Source organism: Plasmodium knowlesi (genome assembly GCF_000006355.2).
Source record: "Plasmodium knowlesi strain H genome assembly, chromosome: 9".
NCBI lineage: Eukaryota > Apicomplexa > Aconoidasida > Haemosporida > Plasmodiidae > Plasmodium > Plasmodium knowlesi.
Window position 1 is genome coordinate 2,013,017 of NC_011910.2, and position 22,167 is coordinate 2,035,183.

At 36.7% G+C, this 22,167-nt stretch overlaps 3 protein-coding genes across 3 annotated transcripts; 1 reads left to right on the forward strand and 2 right to left on the reverse strand.

Annotated features, from left to right (window-relative positions):
- Nucleotides 1-1,554: 1,554 nt before the first annotated feature.
- On the forward strand, nt 1,555-3,188 carry PKNH_0944700 (protein YIPF6, putative; the record flags this gene model as incomplete). Its single annotated transcript, XM_039114078.1, has 7 exons — nt 1,555-1,567; nt 1,671-1,726; nt 1,988-2,069; nt 2,244-2,286; nt 2,446-2,565; nt 2,731-2,867; nt 3,079-3,188. 7 exons carry the CDS (start codon nt 1,555-1,557, stop codon nt 3,186-3,188), a joined length of 561 nt encoding a protein of 186 aa, XP_038969699.1.
- Nucleotides 3,189-4,230: 1,042 nt separating this feature from the next.
- On the reverse strand, nt 4,231-14,144 carry PKNH_0944800 (sporozoite and liver stage asparagine-rich protein; the record flags this gene model as incomplete). Its single annotated transcript, XM_002259435.1, has 3 exons — nt 4,231-4,548; nt 4,689-4,905; nt 5,056-14,144. The coding sequence occupies 3 exons, from the start codon at nt 14,142-14,144 to the stop codon at nt 4,231-4,233; spliced, it is 9,624 nt and encodes a 3,207-aa protein (XP_002259471.1).
- Nucleotides 14,145-18,268: 4,124 nt separating this feature from the next.
- Nucleotides 18,269-19,295, reverse strand: PKNH_0944900 (dynein light chain, putative; the record flags this gene model as incomplete). The annotated part of the gene is made up of 5 exons (XM_039114079.1): nt 18,269-18,313; nt 18,524-18,587; nt 18,777-18,846; nt 18,980-19,110; nt 19,282-19,295. The coding sequence occupies 5 exons, from the start codon at nt 19,293-19,295 to the stop codon at nt 18,269-18,271; spliced, it is 324 nt and encodes a 107-aa protein (XP_038969700.1).
- Between the last annotated feature and the right edge of the window lie 2,872 nt (nt 19,296-22,167).

Below are 22,167 nucleotides of genomic sequence, written 5' to 3' on the forward strand. Positions count from 1 at the left end.
ACTCTTAGGTGGAAGGACTAACTTTTTTTTTTTTTTTTTTTTTTTTTTTTTTATTTCCCTACAATTACGCAAAACAGTTTCTCAGAAGTAGCATTGCACTATTTTCCTTTAGGCGGTGGATAACGCGTCATTGATAGTGCTCCAATTTTTGCATCATCGAATGAGCTAGTTATGATAATGGCGGGTGCCGGCATCGAAATGTAGATGTGTGTAAAGTGCTAAAAAGGTGGAATATTTAGGGACCTAAAATATTAAAATTTCATTACACCTATTTGAATGGCTTTTCAATTTGTGTCCTTAAGATATCGAGCTTCCTCATTCGGCTAACATGTCATTTATGACAAAAAGCAGTGCATCTATTTATTCGCATTTTTTCTTTTTCCTTTTTTTTCTTTTAGCATGTTTTATTAGAGAGAGAAAATGGCTCGTGGGCATGTGCACATGTGTGTATTTATACACCTATTTATGGACTTGCGGGTCGTTCCGGCGCTTCTGCATACAGAAGAGGAACTCCATTTTCCCATAGCACATAGGCCATTTAACCTCCATGTCAGCTGCAACATGGTGATATGTACGTTGTGAATAAGTAGGGAATTCCCTTCCTCCTTAGGTAGCATATGTCTACATGCGTGTAATCTTCATACGACTTTTTTTTTTTTTTTTTGCCCATTTAACATAAGTGCACTTAAAAAAAAAAAAAAAAAAAAAAAAAAATTACTCCTTTTCATTGGAAGGATATGAACGGAAAGAAAAAGGAAATGTCTGAAAATTGTGCGAATTTAGTGAAAGCATAAAATGGAATTCTCCCTTAATGTTTTTTTTTCCAGCAGTTCCCGTTCCTGTTAGAGGATTTAATCGATTTAAAAAAAGAAAAAAGGAAATATATCCTTGTGTATAATGCATACATGTATGTACCTATACATTTGTATGCGCTCCATTCGCGTTCTTGAAAAAAAAAAAAAAAAAATGGAGCGTTAACTTGTAAGAGAAATTAAAAATGACAAGAATGGCATGTTATAACACATGCATAAGGAAAAAATTAAACAAAATAAGGCAAAAATAAACTCACAAAGCGAACAAATTAAGGGGAAAAAAAAAAATAATAATAATAAGTGGGTGAAGCAGGGAAAACGGAATAAGTGTTAATTTTAGGTAACCCTGCCGGATTTTGCACATAAAAAAAAAAAAATGTTTAATTAAAATTACAACATGTGGAAATATTCACAAAGGGATGAAACTTCTAATAAAAAAGAAGAAAAAAACGATGAAAAGAAATGCACAGTTGATGTGTAAAAAGAACGAGCGAAACAGCGCGAGTGGAGTTGGTTAAGCCCAGAGGGAACTCACTTGCCGTGCGCGCTGAAAAAAAAAAAAAAAAAAGGAAACTCGTACATATGTGTATCTTAATGTGTATGAATAGAACCATATCTTACACCTAAAGGAAAGTGCACTCGACCAGGATACGTTTTAAGCTGTGAGAAAAATAATAGACACAGACACGTAAAGCTCGCAAACCGAATCTAACAAGTGAACATAACAAGAAAGGTGTGCACCATGGTGGCAACAGGTAACTATCAGGTCGTCCTGAAAAGTTCTTCCCGTTCGATATAATTTTTCGAAGCTGGCATATCTCCGTGGTAACACGTTCATTTTTTTTTTTTTTTTTATAGTTCCACATTTTACGAATTATGAGTTTACCATGGATGAGCCTGTTAAGGACACAGTGGTTTGAAAAATAAAAAATGGGAAACTGTCCAATTTGTTGCTAGCAAATTAGGCGCGCAGTGTGTATATATGCATATACACATGTGTATGTATGCGAAGAAGGGATGAGGGAGAATCGAGCCAGTTTGTTAAAAGAGAAATATAACTTTGCTTCTTCATTTTGTAGCAGGCAGCCATCTGACATTCTGCCGCTTTACTAATATATGTATATGTGTATAATTTTTTTTCTTTTTCCCAATTCACCGTTGCAATCGAAACGAAGATAAGAGACGTAAAAAGTGTCTACAAGAAGATATTGCACATATGCTTTCATCAGTACGATGACGATAACACCGTAAAGAAATGTAATGTTTTTTTTTGGAAAATGAATGAGGGAAAGGAGTTGGACAGAAGTACATTTGTGCATTTTTTTTTTTTTCTTTTATATCCTTTTATATCACTTTTGAGTGTCTTGGTGTGTAATTTTATTATTTTTATTTTATTTATTTTTTTTATTTTTTTTAACTCCTTTCATTTAGGGGATTTATGGGGATCCTTTATTGTCTACATAACACTGTCCATGTAATTTTAGCTGACTGTGGTGGAGCTGATTTCCCCACCGTTGTTGGCAATGTCTCAAGTCACGCTATTGACAATGTGGGTCTTTTCAGGATCACGCGCATATGAACATGTGTGCGTACATGCATTCACTCTGCCACCTTCTGTTTTGCTCTACCCAAGAATTATATTTTTAGATAAGGAAATATCCGACAAGAAGAACACCTTTGCATATTTTTTTTTTTCCTTCATCCTTGGACATATTTTGGTTTCCCTTAATTTATCGCTGCTACACACAAATATGTAAGGAGGGGGGTACATATTATTTTCTCATCATTAGAAATAGTTGTCTCGCCTTAGTCACTGTGTGGAGAATGTTTAAAGGAGCACATTCCTCCTGGAAACGTGCTTACATTCATCATTACGGGTGAAGACATATGCTTGTTTCCCTTTTCACCGCCAATGTAGACACTTTTTTCAGATTTTATGCATCATTAGCTATGCCCAATTTCCGCTGGTCTTTTCCTCCATCGTAAATTTGCTCGTGCCTTGTCAAATGCTACGGCTTTTATTTTCCCTTTGGTCAATCGTCTGGTCCACGTACAGTAAGCATGGCGCATATGAATGGTGAACGGAGGGAAAAAATGCGGCAGTTTCGTGAAATGAGTAAATTGCGGCGCTGCATAAGGCATCGGAAGTATAAAGTGCGTTTTTTTTTTTATTTTGTACATATGTAAATATGTGCACAATTATACTTGTGTATATGTTTTTTTTTTTTTTTTTTTTTTTTTTTTTTTTTTTTTTTTTTTTTACCAGATTGCATCCTCATTTTGGCGAAGTTTATAAAAAAGAACAGGATGCTGATTTGCTTCGTCCCCATTTGCTTGCTGCAGTTTTTTGTTGCCACCTTTTTCTTGATTAAGTGAAATTGAGGGCGCGCGTTTAAGCGTCGATGCGATGGGGATAGCAATATCCACAGCGGTATTGGAAGCTGTTCAATTTTTTTTTTTTTTTTTTTTTTGTTTTTCTTTCAAACTTTAAGAAGCACCATTTTAATTCGTTCGTGGTTGACTTTGTGCGTTTTACACGGATCAATGCTTAACGTAAGTAACATCCCTCAAAGGAAAGAGACCGTTTACGGGAAAAGAAAAAATTATGATTGAAAAAAAGAACAAAATGGTTACTTCATTGAATTGTTGTTACCCTTTTTTCTGGGTCTGTTCTGGGTGTAAATAAATCAGCTCAAAAAAAAAAAAAAAAAAAAAAAAAAGAGCCCCTTCTGGAAAGAGGCGAATGAGTAAAATTGGCGTCTCTTAAATCTGTAATTGACGTGTCTATTAAATTTTAAAGGTGTAATTATATCTTTTAGCATTGCCATACGTAATTTTGGAGTGCCTTTGCAGGAAGAAAATACTAGCGTGAGGAGGGGGGAGATACGCTTCTGCATAAAGCACTTCTCACATATGCACATACATTGTGTAAACATGGGATATGTTTTGCTAAATGTGCACATACGTGAGGATATGTAAATAAATTTTTTGAAGGGATGAGGTGTGAACAAGGTGTGGAAGGAAGGAGACATGCTTCACGTTTTACATTCGTTATGCCCGTCGAGCGAAGGTGCACACAATAGGCCTTCGACGGGTTAATTTTGTAGCAAACTTTTTTGATATGCTTATGAGGGTGGTCGTTATGTTGGCGGTTGTTTGTTGGTTGTGTTGTGGTTGTTTGTTCGTTGTGTTGGTAGTTGTGTTGTTGTTGTGTTGGTTGTCTGTTGGTTATGTAGTGGTTGCTGTTTTGGGGACGCACATGCTTAGTGTACAATTTTGTAAAAAGAATGCGCGCACGCGCAAACGAATAGGAATAAACTTAGATAGGCATGCATATAACAAAGGTACACAGGTAGATATAGAAATAGAAATGTATCTATGCGTGTACATGCGTGGGAACATATATCCAATGGCACGCTCAATAGAAGAGGAAGCGATTCATGAGCTCAAAATTGATGTGGCTGCTTTTCAGAGAATACAGGAAGGATTTTATATGTTCGTATTTACCACTGTCATTTTTATAGTCATGAGTAAATTTGAAAACTAGGAGCATCAATTTTATCAATTTTCTTTCCGCCTTTTGAACTTGGAAGTCGTCCATATTGTAACCCTTTTTTAGTAACCACACGGCTCTGGTGTATAAATTGCTGTCGAGGAACAGGATAATATTTTGTATGTATTGATACTTTTCTTTGTTGAGCAGGTGCCAATATACGTTGAAAATCGTTTCGTGCTCCTGCGGAGGGGGGGGTGGGGGGAGGACAGTGATGTAAAACGAACATGAATATGTAAGTATATAAGAATGCACATATATATTTATGCACTATTGTGAGTACTTTTCCAAGTAACCATCATGAATAAATTGTCAGTGCGTACCTGTGCTGAATGTTTGGATAGGTAAGTTTGTTGTGGACACAACGTGGAGGTAAAGTAATTATGTTTGTTCATAATATTTTTGTAGCAGTTGTATACAGCGCATGGAGTGTTAAACGTATTATAATTCTGGTTGAATTGCAAAAACTTGAAATTGCACGTGAGTTTGAATCTGCAGAGGGCGCTGTTACAGCAGACGTAAGAAGGGCAAATGGTCCATCTGCGAGGGGTGGAAGTTGTGTGTTAGGGATGAGTTCCCACATAAAAGGGTTAACATGACTTGGTGGTGTTTATCATGAGGATTAACGTATAAACATAACACATACACCTGAACATATGGGTTGTCATGGAAAAGTTGCTCTGTACTTACCTCTTGCTTCTGTTGCTGAACCCCACGGAGGATATAGAATAACTGTGTTTTCTCAGATTTTTGGCGTTTCCCCCTTTGGTATTTGTTTTTCCTGCATCCTTCGTATTGTCTTTGAGGATGCTTTTATCATCTCCTCTGTAATTAATGTTGTATTCGTTTCTGTTTCTGTTCTGCATCCCGCTCACTCTTGCAGTCAAATCGGCGACATGATCCTCTTTGCCGCTCATATCAATGCCATGTTGTGAATCGTCTTGGTTCATCGAATTGTATATTTGTTTTTCCCTCATGGAGTTAAGTAACATTTGCAAATTGTAATAATTTATCAGCGGAATGGGGAGGGGAGTGTCAGCATTTTGGGTTCTACCGTCTCTGTGGAGGATGTTCTGCAATTGGTTCAAAGGGTAGTTAATGTTATTGAATATATGGTCCCTCCTGTCATCATTTAATAGGGCATTTCTGTTTTCAGTAAAATTGGGCGTATTATAATTACTATGTTGGGACGGGTAAACACCGTTTAATGCATTTAGGCAAAGCGAATTTCTATCTGGGGGGGTGCTATTTCGCACGTTGCTATATTGCACGTTGCTACATTGCACGTTGCAGTTTAATAAATGCACAGGGTAGTTTGGTGGAAAATTATTATTAGGAACACCTACGTTATATGCATTACAATTTAGTAAATTGCCTTTAATGTTGTTAATGCAATTTAGTTGGTTCTGATAATTTTCGATGTACCTGTTTATTTCATTGCTCACATTTCTGCCTGAGTCTACATCGAAGGGCTTGTTGTTAGCTGATTTTTGTGTTTCTCTGTAATGGTTTATGCTGTTCTGGTTAATATTTTGTGAGGGCACATTTTGGAATGCATCTTTATATTGTGTCTCACCGCTTTGTTGGGTGTGAATTTTCTCGCTGTTTTGGGGTCTCTCATTAACGTAATTTTCGCATCCCTCGTTTGTGCCATTGGGGATGCTCCTATTATACAAGGGTACCTGGAGTTTGTTAAAATCGATTATATTTTGATGGACATGCACGTTTCCATTGGTATCATTTGTGCCACCTGCTACACTTACACTGTTCATTAGATTTCTGTTTTCAAGTTGTTTATATAAATAGAACAAATACATGTAAGTATTATAATTATTATTTCTCACGTAACTGAGGCTCATCGGATGGTCGTCAACAATTTCCCGGCCGAGAGTACTTCTTCCATTTCCTGAAATGTTGCACAAGGCATTTTGCTCCTGCGAAAAGCAATTCTGATTATTCAGGCTGTTCCTCCTCATAATAGTGTTACCAAAAAAGGAGCTTAACATGTCGCTACCGTTTGGGTTATTATTCCTACTTGTGCACGATACCAAGGAATTTACATTTTCATTTGATGTCGCATTGTACATCTTCTGACAAGAGTCTATCATACGAAGGTTAGGATAATCTACATGATGGTTGTTATTCAATTGGCCATTTCTATTATCCCAATTTTGATAAAATGTTAGATGGTACCCATTTTGATAGCTACCAAAAGTTGTGGTGTCTTCTAAATCATTTGATAATGTTCCCTTTTTTATTTCCACTCCATTATGTAGATTATAACAGTTAGTGTTGTAATTACTCTTCATTGCAGTGTTTATGGAATGGTTTATTTGGTCGCTCATGTCGTACCTAATGGTAGTACTGTTGCTCTGTTCAGAAGTGGGTCCTTTGCTTACGCACACAAAAGTGTTTTTAGTATCAGCGGTGCTGTTTTCGTCATATCCGTTTATTAGGTTAAAATTTGGGGGAGGAACATATGGATAGTAATTTTCTCCATTGATAAAATTAGGGCGATAATTTACAGGGTGCATAACGCTGTAGGTGTCATTATATGGGTTGAAATGGCCTATGATCTGTTGAAGGGGATTATTTTGTTGACCGTATGTATCTGCGCCCTTTTGAAGGACACACATTTGTGCGTCATTCTGTTCATCTGCATTTCTACCTCTATCCATGGAAAACTGATTTTCCTGTTTTACTGTAGAAGTGGTATCTTCACTCGTTTGATCACCGCACATCTGGTTTAACCGTTTATCCATCCTGTTATCATCAGATGTATGGGCATTTCTGTGGTTATTAAAAGGGAGAGCATCACTGGGTAAAATTTCTTTTTCTATACTTTCATTTTGCATTTTTACTAAGCTCAAATTAGTTACAGGTATTATTTTACAAGTATTACACTGATTGTAGTTAGTCACGTCATTTGCGTAACAACTGTTGATGTGCCTTTGGTCGGTCATTCCGTTAGTGAGACTGCTTTGGAGGGTGTCATTTAAGCTAGCCAAATTGTTATAAGATGGTATATTCTGCATATGCATTCTACTTCCCACACTGCTTTGGCCATTACATGTTTGATGATAATTGTACACGGAGGGATCATGGTACGCATGGTTCGTGTGATCTAAGAAGTGGTTCCATTTCACCTGTTCCACGTTGTCGGAAAAAATATTTGTTATGTCGTCTGTCGTCTGAACGTTGAACACATCAGCGGTGGCATTCGAATTGAAGTTGTCCGTATGTTCTCCACTATTGATAGCATTAATGTATGAGTTAGGTGACTCTCTAGATGTTATACTGGCAATCATTTCATATTGGTCATTATTTTCTCTTTGCAAGAAATCGCATTGGGAATTTCCTTTAGTAATGTTGCTTTCGACAATGTCATATAGATTGTTGCTTGTGTCTATCTGTGATGGCTGAATTTTTTCATTAATTTTGTTAAGGCTGTCACTTGCTGCGCTTTGTAAATATGCTTGGTAGTTTTCGCTAATATTCTGTGTGATTTCCATGTTGCATTGGCTATATGGGTTGTTCGTCTCGCGGTTGAAAAAGGGGTGCGTTTGGATGATTGTTCCGCCTTCATTATTGTTACTATTGTTGTTACCGTTTCCGTTTCGGATACTGTTACCTGCACTGGCGTTGTTATCTGGTTCATCACTTTTCTCTTCATTGCGTTGGTTGAAGGCGTCCTCCCTGTTGTGGCTATATTTGTTGGGGATTTCCCCCACGGGATGGACATTTTCGCGATCTACTGTTATGTTCGCGCTCTCATTCGCGTGTCTCCAGAGAAACCCTTGTTTGGCGACGATCCCTCCTGCATATGCATTTAATGGATTGTAAAAGGGGAACGGATTCTCTCCATGGATACTTTTATATTGGTTAAGTAGGTTTTGCTCATACATGTTTCTTTCATTTGTGCCGCGGTAGTAATTATCCATGTTGTACCGGGTTAAGTAACAGTTGTTGTATGAAATATTTAACTCATCCTCGTTAAATGAGTTCATGTTGTTTACATTACCACCATAGCCGGAGGAATTGGGGTTCAGCTCCTCATTGTAGTAGTTAGAATCGTAGGGCATATAATTAGCATGCATGTGGTTTTGTGTTTCCATCATGTGATATGGATATACTGCGCTTAAATCTTCTACATTAGTGTTAATCCTATTTTCGTAATTATCCTGTTGAGTACGCTGCACTGTTCCTAATTTACTATGTTCAAAATTATTTTTATTCTCTAAGGAGGTAAATTTATTTTGCACATAATGTGGATTTAGGTGTGGAAAAATTGAGGGCATCATATGATCCCCTGTGTAATACTGCAAGCTTTGGAGATTGTTAAAATGGGAATCTCGCAAGTAGTTGTTTACAAGTACGTTGTCGCATCGTGGGTAGTATAGATTTTCATTTGCGTATTCATTTCGACTTATCCTTTTGTCTACGACGCCGTTGGTGTAGATGTTCATCGTGTTCATCGTGTTCATCGTGTTCGTCGTGTTCGTCATGTTCGTCGTGTTCGTCGTGTTCGTCGTGTTCGTCGTGTTCGTCGTGTTTATCGCGTTCATGGAGTCTATTTTGTTGACTGTACTGATGGCCATGCCCTTGCCGAGGGTACTATCGGCATTGTTGTTCAGCTCGTCCCGTATGATGTCCATATTCACATTTCTGTCCATCCTACATTCCACTAGTTCATCATTCTTCATCGAAGTTGTAAAGTTATTCATACCATGTGATTGCACATGTACCGTGTTATGAGTTGCATTGCTATAAATTTCTTGCTTCGTTAAAACGTAATTTTCACTATTCTGAACGAGCATTTTGTTAATTTCCTTAACTGTAGTGTATTTGTCTTCCTTATTGCAGTACCCATTTTGCAATGGTAAATAATTTACATGGTTTAAGGCATAGTTGTTGTCGCTCCTTTGTTCATGGATGTTATTCTGTTCGTCCTTTGGGGGTAGTTGTACCCATGGCGACGGTTCATGGATATTGGCAATTATACACTCTGGGGTTCTTTCAAGGAGAACCTCCTTCGTCTTGTTAAGGTGAGATGTGTAATTATTTTTCTCAGCATGTGAATTCAGCGCATTCTTATTTTCTCCTCTCACATGATTATATACATTTTGTGCATTAAAAATAGGCTCGCTTTTTATCGGATGGGGGAGGCAATTCACATAATACGACGGTGGGCAAATAATTACTTCGCTGTTGCTTCTATCTGTTTTCCTTCCTTCCCTTGAGTCGTTCTGTTCATACGTGTAGACGGAGGTAATGTGGTCCTGCTCTTTGGGATTGTTCTCCTGTTTAGACAGAGACGGAAAGATATTGCCCTTCTGGTTGAGTTCTTCATGTTGCGTGTTCGCCGAAAGGTGTGAGTGCTCCGCGCGGGGAAGGTTCCATGGTTGCGATCGCTGTGGTGATGGTCGTGATGATTGCTGCCGCGATTGCTGTTGCGATTGCTGTTGCGATTGCTGTTGCGATTGCTGTTGCGATTGCTGTTGCGATTGCTGTTGTGATTGCTGTTGCGATTGCTGTTGCGATTGCTGTTGTGATTGCTGTTGCGATTGCTGCTGCTCCGGATCAGCGTCAGGGTGAAAGGCATGGCTGGGCGTTCCCTCTAATTCGTCTCCCTGTGTACTCACTTCGCCTATGCCCATCCAGTGCAAATCCGCCTTCTCATGTTTTCCCACGTTTGGCTTGTTGCTATACCTTCTCATTGTTTTACTGTCGTGGGAAAAAATTTCTCGCACTTCTTCCTCTACACAGATTAAATCCCCTGCAATTCCTGGCTCTTTGTTTTCTCCCCAGTGTAACTTATTTGTCAATACATAATTTGGGCCATCCTTCTGATGCTTCTCCCCACTATTGCCTGTGTGCATATCTGCGTAATTTTTTTCTGTGCGAGACGGACTGTTATTTGTGATCACCTGCCTTGCTTTCTCATTATTATTGAGGCTCCCCCCTTGCGTAATGATATGCTTACCTTCGACGTGATGGTCTGGGATCAACGTTTCTGCGCCAGGTATTTCTTCTGCTTGTACATCTGCGTGTGTCTCTCCTATTTCTTGTTTAACTGTTTTGGGGGGCTCTCCTCCTGCAACGTTGCCAGGGCCGTTTCCAGGGCCGTTTCCAGGGCCGTTTCCAGGACCGTTTCCTACACCGTGGACTCCATCGCCACCATCATCTACAACGGGTAATTCGTCGCGAAGATAACGAACGGCAACGTCCTGGAGGGTTGGCGGTCCATCCAATGTCGATATTCCATCTTTGGGTGAGGAAATCTGGCTATCAGACGAATTGGTTATCAGCGATTGCATTTTTTTTACTTGTTCTTCATTTGCATTTTGCACGTTGATTAAAATGTTCGCAGGAACGGTTGCTTGGTTTTCCAAGTCGACTGCACTGGTGTTTTGAAAGCACTCCCCAGGTATTGATGTGCCAAATTCATTCACTCTCTCGTTGTATGATCCGTTGAGTAGTTGATTAGGGTTTGCTCCTGATATATTATGAGCGTTGCCTTCCTGTTTGTCTTTGTGCGAAGTGCTTACAATATCATTGACAGTGTATTGATTGATATGGAACGGAATATTTCTGCTGTTTGTCTGGTGGTTTAAATGGTCGTTCTGGTTACGCATGCAAGGAGCGAAGTTGTGGTTACTTATCTGCGATGTATTTTCTTGGTTGGAAGAATTCCTATGATGGAAACTCCGTTTCCTGTAATTTTTTGGAAACATGTTTATGTATTCCTTATCTGTGAAGAGATGGGCCCCGTTGGCTATTCCTCCGTTAGTGTAACTACTGCTCCGATTATTCATTGTGGTGTAACTATTGCTGTAATAATTGCGGGTGGTCATACCGGGATGATTATTATACTTGAAAATGTAGTATGGATTTGAATGTTGGTAATAATTATTATAGGAAAAACTTCTTCTTGCGTTAAATAGATCATTTTTGAAGAAGCTAAGGTTGACGTTTCCGTTTGGAAGGGGATTATCTGTGAGGAATTTTCCATCGGAGAACATACTTATGCTTTTTCTGTTAAGGATATAATTGTTACTACTCATGGGGTAGACGCTATTATGGGGAGTGTTCATCACAGGGTTGTTGTGGACATCTTCTGCGATGCTACCATTTGAATTGAAATTCATATTTGTAATCCTATAATTTATGCCATCTGCGTTGGTGAAATAATTTTCTACGTTATTATTGCTAAGGTGGCTGCTTATCATGGGATTTCCTTGAAAATTTGAATTGTAAGTTGAGTAGGGTGGGTATGTTGAGTAGGGTGGGTATGTTGAGAACTGTGGGTACGCTGGGTACTGTGGGCACACTGAATACTGTGGGTATTGTGCATATGGTGTGTATGTACTGTTTGGATAGCTACTACTACCCGCGTTGTTGTTTTCCAACGGGGCGTTTATATTCAGGAAAGGTTCATTCCTGTGTTCACGGGTTGTCAGACCATTTGGATTAATGGAGCATAAAATACTCTCTCCCTCGCTGTACATTTTGTGGTCACAACTCATCGTGGGTAATGTCGGTTCTCGTTTTACGAGATCAGTTAAATGATTCATTGGGCTGATTTGTTCTGTGGCTTCTCCGTGTTTCTCCCCATAAGTGGGTTTCCCTTTTACGATATTCTCTCCACTGTGTAGTGTATTTTTATTATGGAAATGGTGCTGGTCGTTTTTGAATTTTTTACATGAATCGCTTCTGCCGTTGGTTGTAGCATACTCATCAATTATATTATTTGTTGTGGCACACTGATCATAGCTTCCGTTGACGGGGGCATCCCCTATGCGCCCTCCGTCCTTCCCGACAACACTCTTCTCGTTATCCCCCTTCATCCCGTTAAAGCTGAGTGCATGTATCTCACCTCCGTTGGCTGCATTTCTCCCTCTGGCTGGGATGTCCTCTTCGTTCATATCGCAAATAGCATTTTGTAAATTCATAAAGGATGGACGATCACACGTATCATAAACTACACTTTCGACATTCTCGAGGGTGTAGGTATGATTGGGCATGTGATTTCCATCTACTTGGTAGAAGTTTCGTAAAATATCGTATTCGTTAAATGAGGCACATAGATCATATGATCTTTTTTCTTTTCTATTCTGTGGATGATCTAATTCATTAAGGATGTTTGTAGTAAGGGGTTTTCCATTTAGATGCTTAAATAACTTAAGTTTCATGCGAATGTTGTTTAGAGGATGAATTTCCCTACTAAATGGGAAGTACTGGTTCGTGGTTGGAGGGTTTGTAAATTTCGGATAAATGGGAAATTTATATTTATCTCTATGCTGGTTGGTTAATTGATTCCTCTTGAGCGATAGCATAGTTCCCTTTTTACACAGATCCGTGATGTAAAAGCAGTGCTCGTCTGGGTAGTCTACAAATTCGTTTATTTTTTTTCTGTTGATTCTTTTGCTGAACTTTTTGTAAGTTTCATTTTTCTTTCGTGCGGGGAAAATGGTGTCATCCGGTTCTGTCCTGCCTTTTATCTTTTCACCTATGTGTTGCTTGCTCGCGTCATTTGGGTCTTCACCATATTTGCTACGTCCACCCCCGTCCGCTTCACTACGCACAATTTCCCTTTTCACTTCTACAGACATATGTTGTTTTCCTTTTTTCTTGTCCTGTCTCCTCTCTCCGTTTTTAGACCCTTGTGTTTGTTTTTCCTTCTGTAGGTTCTTCTGCACGCGTATATTCTGGTCCATTTGACCTGTCCTCTTTTGGCCCTCATCTTTCTCTTTGCCACTTGCCTCTATTTTGATCAGCTTTCCTATTTCATGGGCATTTCTTTTTTTTGTTTCTCTCAGGTTATGACCTTCATGATTAAAATTCTTCATGTTAGCAGGAGTATTCTCTTTTGAGCTCAATGTGTTGTGACAGCTGGTACTGGTGTTATTTGTATCTTCTGGGTGCTCTGTTACTTCGAATTCATTTTCACGATGGCATTCTTCCACCTTTAATTTTATGTTTTTTCGACACATTTCATGATTGTCAACTCTTTCTTCTAACTTTAACGTACTTTTTTTGGTAACTTCGTTGCAAGTTATTTCTTGGGGATTGGTCTGTGTAGTTAGATTAATATCTGCGTTTAGGGTAATATTCTGCACAACGCTGTGATCATCCCTCTGATGAACTTCTTGAGTCACCCTTTCCGCTACACTATGGAGCTTGTTCTCATCGCCTTCGCGTTTCGTCCCTTCCGTCCCTGTATTGGATGAAAAGGCATTATTCTCCTTACCATCTGATTTGTTCGCGTTTCCCCCATCCGTTTGGTCATATATGACATTTGTTCCATAGTTTTCATAGCCATTATGGTTCCCATTTTCTGTGTCATAATTTTGGCCATGTGGAGGGTCCATGTTATAGTTCAGGAAGAAGGTTCTAACTTTTTGTTCAAACGACTCCTCATCTTCTTTGTCCAGCTTATTGTCATCCTCCTGCATGCTATATTTTTCATCTTCATATTTTTTCCTTATGTTGTGAATTTTGGTGAGAACAATTAATCCGATATCGTAATGCTCAAAGATGATATCCAACTCATTTTTTGACATAAAATATGAGAAAAATGTAAAAAATATATTTCTATTTTCTCCTCGTAGAAACATTGGCACATGCCTCGGTTTTCCTTTTCTCATTTTTGACTTAAAAAAAAAAAAATAATAAGGGGAGGACAGAATAAGTGGGTTTTGCACAAATGTGCAAGATAAAACTATACGACGAAATTGATATAGGCGCAGAAGGAGGGCATTTGTGGAAGGGGGGCACATGCCATTTGTGTTGTACTATGCTGCGCCTGTTACGCAGACATTTGTTCGGCTCAGAGAGCTTTCACGGGGGTATACATATTTCCGCCTCGCCCGTATGTGAAGAGATCTACTTATAAATGCTGAATCGATTGGAGGTTCATATTAGGTGTACCTGTGAAACCCGCAAAAATGTTTAGGGGTGTCTATCTCCGCTACAATTAGCATTACACGATTTGTTCTGATTTATCAATAGGATGAATTATGAGTAGGTTAAAAAATGAGTGCGCGTTCCTAGGGATGATGGTGGCTTGCTCATTTTAGGCACCTTGCGTGTTTTTTTAGTTGTAGCATGTGTCAGAATAAATGTGTACATGTGAAGGTGCGCGTGTTTATCTGTAGGTATGCATATACGCAATGGGAAGGAACTGCATGCGTTTAATTATTACACTTCGAACATGTACATGTACAGGCGTTTGGTTTCCTTTTTTTATTTTTTAATTTCGTTTTCCTTAATTTTTCTCTCACAATTGTAAGGGTAGTGTGGCCATTCCTATGTGTGGTGATCGTCGTTAGGAAATTATCCATGCAAAAATGGTGTATCGTTTTGCGATCTGAAAGGTGCCCTCCTTTTGGCGGGATATTCACTATGGGTGTGGAAAAAAATGAAATAAAACGAGCGACGATATAAACAAACAGGAAAAAATTGGGGAAAACGTCAAGAAATGAAATTAGAAAATAACGAAGAATGACAACAAAATAATGACGAACGCGCACGAATTTTTTTTTAAAATGAAAGGTGAACAAATATGCAGGTATTTTACACGTCTGCCACAATATTCTTGTGGGATGCAGGTTCTGCAACGGTGTGTGTGTGCATGGGATACCGCGACAACAGTTTTTTTTTTTTTTTTTTTTTTTTTTTTTTTTTGCTAATATTTAATTAAATGTGAGTAAATGCAAATAAATACAAGAAAGCATAACCATGATAGAATGGGAGAAAATGTAACTAGCAGAATTTTTCAAAATAATTACTAGCACTTGTGCAAATTATCGTGTACATGCATATTTACACATGGACATACACAACTTATGGCTATTTTTTTTTTTTTTTTTTTTTTTTTTTTCATATAACATTTTGTATGTAAAGCTACATGGGAGTAATAAAAAAAAGCACAGGGCAAGGATAAGGTTAACACCAAATTAATTATACCGTTTGAACTTAAAAAACACTTGTGTGAAGGTGTTGCTAAAAGAAGATGCTACATAAAAGTTTGCTCTAATTTTACCCAATATATATATTTATATATTCAAATTGTGCTTGCGTTTACATAAACTTGTTCATTCAGGTAACATTCCACATACATAGAAGCGTGTGTTCTTGCATACATTTGTACGTTCATGCCTATATGTATGCGCACTTTTTAAACACATACATTTATTCCATTTCGCTATGATGAAAAGGAGAAAAAAAAAAAAAAAAAAAGGAAAAATCCTTTTCCACTTGTTCATGTATTTCTTCCTTTGTACAACGGTATATTTTACGAATTTCTGTTACAGTTAGGATGTGGTTAAGCATTCACTTACATATTTGAGCGTACAACGTACGTCGTTTCGAAGCAAAAATATGTACCCAGTAACATTGCGTATGCGCGAGTTTTCTCCTGTAGCTTTATTTATTTATTTTTTTTTTTTTATCATACGTTTTCAGTTGTTCATTTCCAAAATGTTAAAAATGCATTTTGTATTGAAAAAAAAAAAATCATAAAAAAGATAAAACCTTAAGGTTATGTAGGTGCACTAAGATTATTGCTAAAAAATATACTTAGGTTTAATCTATCAAATAGCTATAAAAAAAAATATATATATATATATATTTTTTTTTTTGTTGCATGTAAAAATGAGACCACTAAATTTTTTTCGATGAAATGAAAATAAAATAATTTATCATCGTTTGGAAAATTTTTATAACAATGAGAAGAAATATATTTTTACATATTTGTATAGATATTTATGTGAACAAAATGTGTAACTGCGTTTAAGCGCGTTTATATATATTTGTTCATATATATATATATATATATATATATATATATATATATATATATTTTTTTTTTTTTTTTTTTTTTGGAGTGTGTTGTCGTTTGTGATCATTTTAAATTTCCTTCCCCCCTCCCTGAGGATATCGCGTGTATATTTTTAAACGAATTTACGCATATATAAATATATATAAATATTTAAATGTATGAATATGCATTTATATGTACTGGTCGGGCGAATAATGCTACATGCAGAAAAATCCACAAATTAATTTTTCTTCTGTGTTGTTCCGTCAGCTCAGCTTATGATTATATATCTGTGCAACATCTTGATATGTACTTAAGAAGCTTAAAACGTTTCCGTGCAACGCCCATTTTTTTGCGCATATGTAATTAGCTTTTCAAGTGTTTCTCTCACCTGAACAGAGTTAAAAAGTATTGTTTCCTCTTTTTTGTAGATTCTGTATGCTTGGCAGTTTTGTTGATGAGCTGCACCACACAGTTAGGAAATCAGGGTATGCAGAAGTGGGGACGTGAATGTGCGCTGATTGTGTACATTTGCATATTTACATAGGTATATATGTGCGAATAAATAAACGCGCGTATGAGCGTACATTATTTTGTACCTGTTTAACCGTGTTGAGAAAGCATGCTGTGGGGGTTTACATGGAAGGCCCTGTGAAGCGAACCACCTTTGATGTGTGATGGTGGTTTCTCTCCCCCAAAGAAAGAAAAAAAGGCATAAATGGTAAACTTATCAAAACAGTTGGGCGTTTCCATAATGGCAATTTCTAATTTTTCTTATTGCACATGTGAGATCTCTGATGTCAATGAGTGAATGACACCAAATGAATGAAAAGGAGAAATTAGTAATTTGGTGTACATTTAATATTGCTTAACTGATGCATTTATAATGTCTTTCTCTGTAGTGTAAAATATGTTTTTATATATTTATTAACCCATTCGGCGATGTTTTATAATCATTTTAAGTATTTCTTTTTTTTTTTTTTTTGTGGATTTCTTTTTTTTTAACGATAGAGAAAATGTATCAGGTTGCTTAACTTGCTGTTGCAGGAATATGCAAAGTTAGTGAACCAACGGTTTCCTTTTCTTATTGTGAAAATTAAAAATCGAAAATAGATTATAAAATTTTGTTGCAACTTTTGACAAGTATTTCCTTCAAATTGAAGGGGCACGTTTGACACTTTTTGGGCCTTGTGTATTTTTTATGCGGAACATCAAATATGGGCAGAATGTGTGGACTGATTTTTCCCTATATATGCCTTAAACATAAGTGGTGCATTTTTTTATATATGTTTTACTTAACAGGGTTTATTTATTTTTGCTCCACTTTCTTCATGCATAATGCCGCGGAATGGATCAAATGTTAGAAGTTTATATATACGAAAAGGGGGTACAATCAAATGGGGAAAACGTATAATGCTCCACTTGTTCTGCTAGAATTGTTCAAGGGGAAAGAAGAAAGCCATTTAAAATTTTGCTGTATGGGAAAAGCTAAACAGAAAAGAGCAATGTGGCATTTATTTTATTTTTTTTCTGTGATTTATTTTTTTCATAATTTTTTTTTCTTTCTCTCTTTTTTTATGGCATTTTTTTTTACATGTAACATGTCGTCCGTGAGATCACAGTTTATACTGCAAGAACAAAGGCTAAAAGCTTATTTATTTTGCGAAGGCAAGTAAGATGAGCCTACAAGCGCATACTTCGTGTGTTCATGACAAAGTTAAAAGGTTTATGCACATATATACGAGGTCATATATCGAAATTGTAAACGAACACTTTTTTTACATCATTTTTTATAAACATTTTATCGTAACTATTTCACTGTTGTAAAGGAAAAAAAAAAAAAAACTGTCTCTTAAAAAAGCATAATTTTTCTTTTTTTTGGATAAATTACGTCAAATTCATTTCGTATGCATATACGTAAATGCAGAAAATGGGTTACCTCTTTTTCTGGATTCACATAGTGCAATGGAGAAATGATATATTCAGATAAAATTGTCGTAGTAGTGAATGGCCTCCTTCCTCCGGCATGTTCACGCGAAAGTCTTTGACTCTCCCTTTGTAGTTACAATTTCTGGCTGTGTTCTACACATGAATTAAGTAAACCACCACAAGACAATGGAAGGTATCCTACAACGTGTTATAAATAAGAGTATACAAAAGGATATGAATAAGATGTGCGAAAAACTCCCTTTTTACTGGATGCAAACGGCACATTTGCAGAATGGTGAGGAGAGCTCAGAAGAAAGGATCCCCAATTTTATTTTCATCTATGTGGCTAAATGTACATATTTGGGGCATATGGACATGAATTTGCATTCTTTCTTTTTTAATCATTACGGTGTTGATGCTTTCCTTAAAAAAAAAATCTGACTGTTTGTCGAAAAAAAGCCTAGTAGAAACACTGTTACGAGATGGTAAAGGAAGGGAAAAATATACGTTTTAAAAAAAGTTCTGCATATTATTGATTCTTAACTGGGTAAGACAGCATTGGTATGTGGTGCACACTATTGGAGGAAATCAGAAGGGTGTTAGTACATTATGAACGGATATGTACATTTTTTTTTTTTTTTTTATGCCTCTTTCTATTTACTTTATTCCTTGTTCTCTGTTTTCGTTAAGGAGAATTTCAACAATAATTTTATATTTATTTGAGGTTAAGCCTGTGCAGTTGGTGCGTGATTGATGATGTGTCATTTATTGGAAGGTGTGTTGAGAGGGGGAGTTGTGTGTATTGCCTATTTTTTCATTTGCTTTTCTTTTCTTTTTCTTTTTTTTTTTTTTTTTTTTTTTTACTTTTTAAATGGTCCTTTATGAGATTCGAAAGATTGTCAGTAATTTCCTTCTTACTGTTGCAGTTGAAGACGCTGTCCTTCAAATTTTTGTTAACTAATGTCTTTAAAGAATTGATAATGTCTCGCTTCAACCTGGAGAAAATTTACGCAAATTTTTACAAAAAATTTTGGTGTTTTATTGTTCCAGTATATATATGTATCTATATATGTATTTTTTCTTACCGCGCCTTAGCGTAGGTGTGCACATTTTCAACATATGCCAAATTTGGTTGTTCTTTTTTTTTTTTTTTTTTTTTTTCCTACATGCTTTTTTCCATTTTATTGATGTGTTGAATTGACCCTTTCTTTTATCTTTTTCTTTTGTGGATAAATTCGTAAATATCACTTGTAGGATTTGTAAAAATTGGCAAAGGTGGGAAGGGAACACAAATGCATATGCGCAGTTATGGAGTGTACCACGTGAGCTTTATTTTTATTGACTGTTTTTGTGTACCCCTTAGCAGGGATGTCACCAATGCAAATTTTGCCTGTTCTGTGAAAAAGTACAATGCATCCTTCACGATGTCGCGAAGTTATGCGTACACATAAATACAATATATATGTGTGGTATTATATATGTGTCCATTTTTGCATTGTAATGAGCCCCTGCTTTTGTGTGAAAGCATGTGTAATTTTCGTCTCAATTGAGTTATCATTCATTTAGGAAATATAAAATTAAAGGAAAAAAAAAAAAAAAAAATGTCACCTATGTGTGCGAGGTGAATTAAGGAACATTATTTTTATGTACGTGTATGTGTTCATTTGTTCGTTTCCATATTTCCTTTTTTTTCGAGGACGCGAGAAGTTTGCGAAATGACAAAGTGACGAACTTAAGTGGAAGAGAGGCTTTTCCCTTTGTCCGTGGTATGATTAATTATACCCATTGGAATACATCGTTTTTCTCTTTGCTCGATGGGAATTATTTGCCGTTTGGCATTAAGAAACATTTAAATGTGCGAATGTCGTTACTTGGAGAAAATATTTATGGGCATTTTCATCCTCCCCTTTTGTATCTTGAAAAAATGACGGAACGTAGAGCAAAAATGGTTAGGAATTCAGAGTTCAAATTTTCGGAAAGAAGAAAATAATGTGAAGTAGGGATTTACAATTTAGCCCTACGAATGAATGCTTTGAGGATCGGCTTCAACGAAAATACCCTCTTGTTTTAACACTACCCGTATATGTAGCCTTGCACTCTTCTATATGAACACATAATGCAAAATAATTAGGCACCTGGTGGAAAATTTTGTGTGTAATGTCCCATATGTGGGTGTAAATATAGGATAAGAGAAACTTCTAAATTACATGTTGCCAATTTAACTACTCCACCTCGCAGTAGGTGCAGAACAAATGTGATTAAATGTGTGCAGGGAGTAGGAACCTTAAATATACCCCTATTCATCCTTTTTTCCTTGCATTAGGATGGAACTTTTTTTGCAAAGGGGTTGGACATGATTGAAGATATTCGCGGCGTTAGACTTAGGCAAAATTCAAAAATGTTTAAGTGGTCATTATTGGACTTGTTATTTCAACTTCTCATTTCTGCTACTCACCTTTAGACTACTTTTCTTCAATTGTTTTTTTTTTTTTTTTTTTTTTTTTTTTTTTGCACTAATTTGCAGGATTGTTATTCTTTTCGATATTAAAAGTTACCTATTTTTTGTCCAAGGTTACTATTAAAAAAAAAAAAAAAAAATGCTCTCAACTATTCATAGTCCCCATTTGCAGGTGGAGTGCCGCATTTATTTTTTCCATTTTGAGTTTTATCAAATTAGGTAATAGGAAGCTTGAGCAGGTGTGAAATTAGCATATTCAATTTTGTTTAAAGGGAGTGTCTCTCTTTTTTTGTTGTATCATTTCCCGTTCTCTAGGTCTGACCTTAAGCGTTTTCTCTCACATCTAGGAAAAGGGCATATATTTGAGAACATATTTTACTAAAAGAATGTGGAACTTTGTTTTTTATATTTTTCTCATTATTGGCAAATTGAGCAACTACATTGTTGTACGTACACGTCTGTTTTGCTATTTTATATTTCCTGTTTTTTTTTTTTTTTTTTTTTTTTTTTTTTTGTGATAACCCTGAGATTATGCCTTTCATTTGGTAAACACACATTTTGCACATTTTTGTGGACACCATTGCGATTAGCATTGTAAGGGCGCATTGCGAATTGGCAATTAGTAGCTACAGCACTTATGTCTGTGTTCCTCATTTGGAGTTTGCACGCTATTCTGCGCGAAGATTTTTCTAATCATATCACATGTAGTGTGCAAGTGTGCAAATGTGCAAAGGAGTGACGTATGGCTTAAAATAATTTCTATCCATATGCTTAAAAATGTTCAAGATGGTAACAGAAAAAAAGAGAAGCTCGAAATAAAACTGTTTTAAAATGTGTATGATTACAACTGAGAAGTTAAAGTATTTTTTTTTTTTTTTTCCCACAATTCATGTTATGTTCATTTGGAGTAGTTGCGTGTGATTTCGCTTCTCTCGTTTGGTCATTTGGTGACTTATTTGTTCGTTCATTTGTTCGTTCATTTGTTTGTTCTGTTTGTTCGTTTTTTTGTTTGCCTTCCCATTTGCTTATTTTCTTACCCATTAGCTCGCTCAATTGTTTATTCTTTCTGTGTATGCTCTTATTCGAACTGTTTCAAGTAGCAGCTCACATTTTTGTGCTCCATTTTTTGTTCACAATAAATGGGCCTATTGCTTACAAGGGAAAACGAAATCATTGTTCCTGCATTAGTAGGGGTGGTTTAATAAGGCACTTTTGTGCATATTTTTGGGTAGGTACTTTCTGAAATTTTGTCTGTTCAGTTTTGTTTTATTTTGTCCAAGACAATTTATCAGGTGCTTGGAATGCCCTCACATAACAAGCCGAGCAAGGGGAAGAAAAATGACGCACTGCTTCTGGCAAGTGGAGCATAACGGTGTGTGTGTATATTCGTGTACATACTGATATGCGCCGCGTTTCTCGGTATAATGAAACGACAAAGGGGTGTGGAAGCAGAATTGCAGAAAAATCGAAATAAAGTCGAAGTAGCATTGAAGCGTAAATTAAAGGGTAGGCGCAACTTTCACTTTTCCCGCCAATACGGAGGTATAACCCTTCTAGCACCATAACTGCCAGAATTGCTCAGTTTAAGAATAGA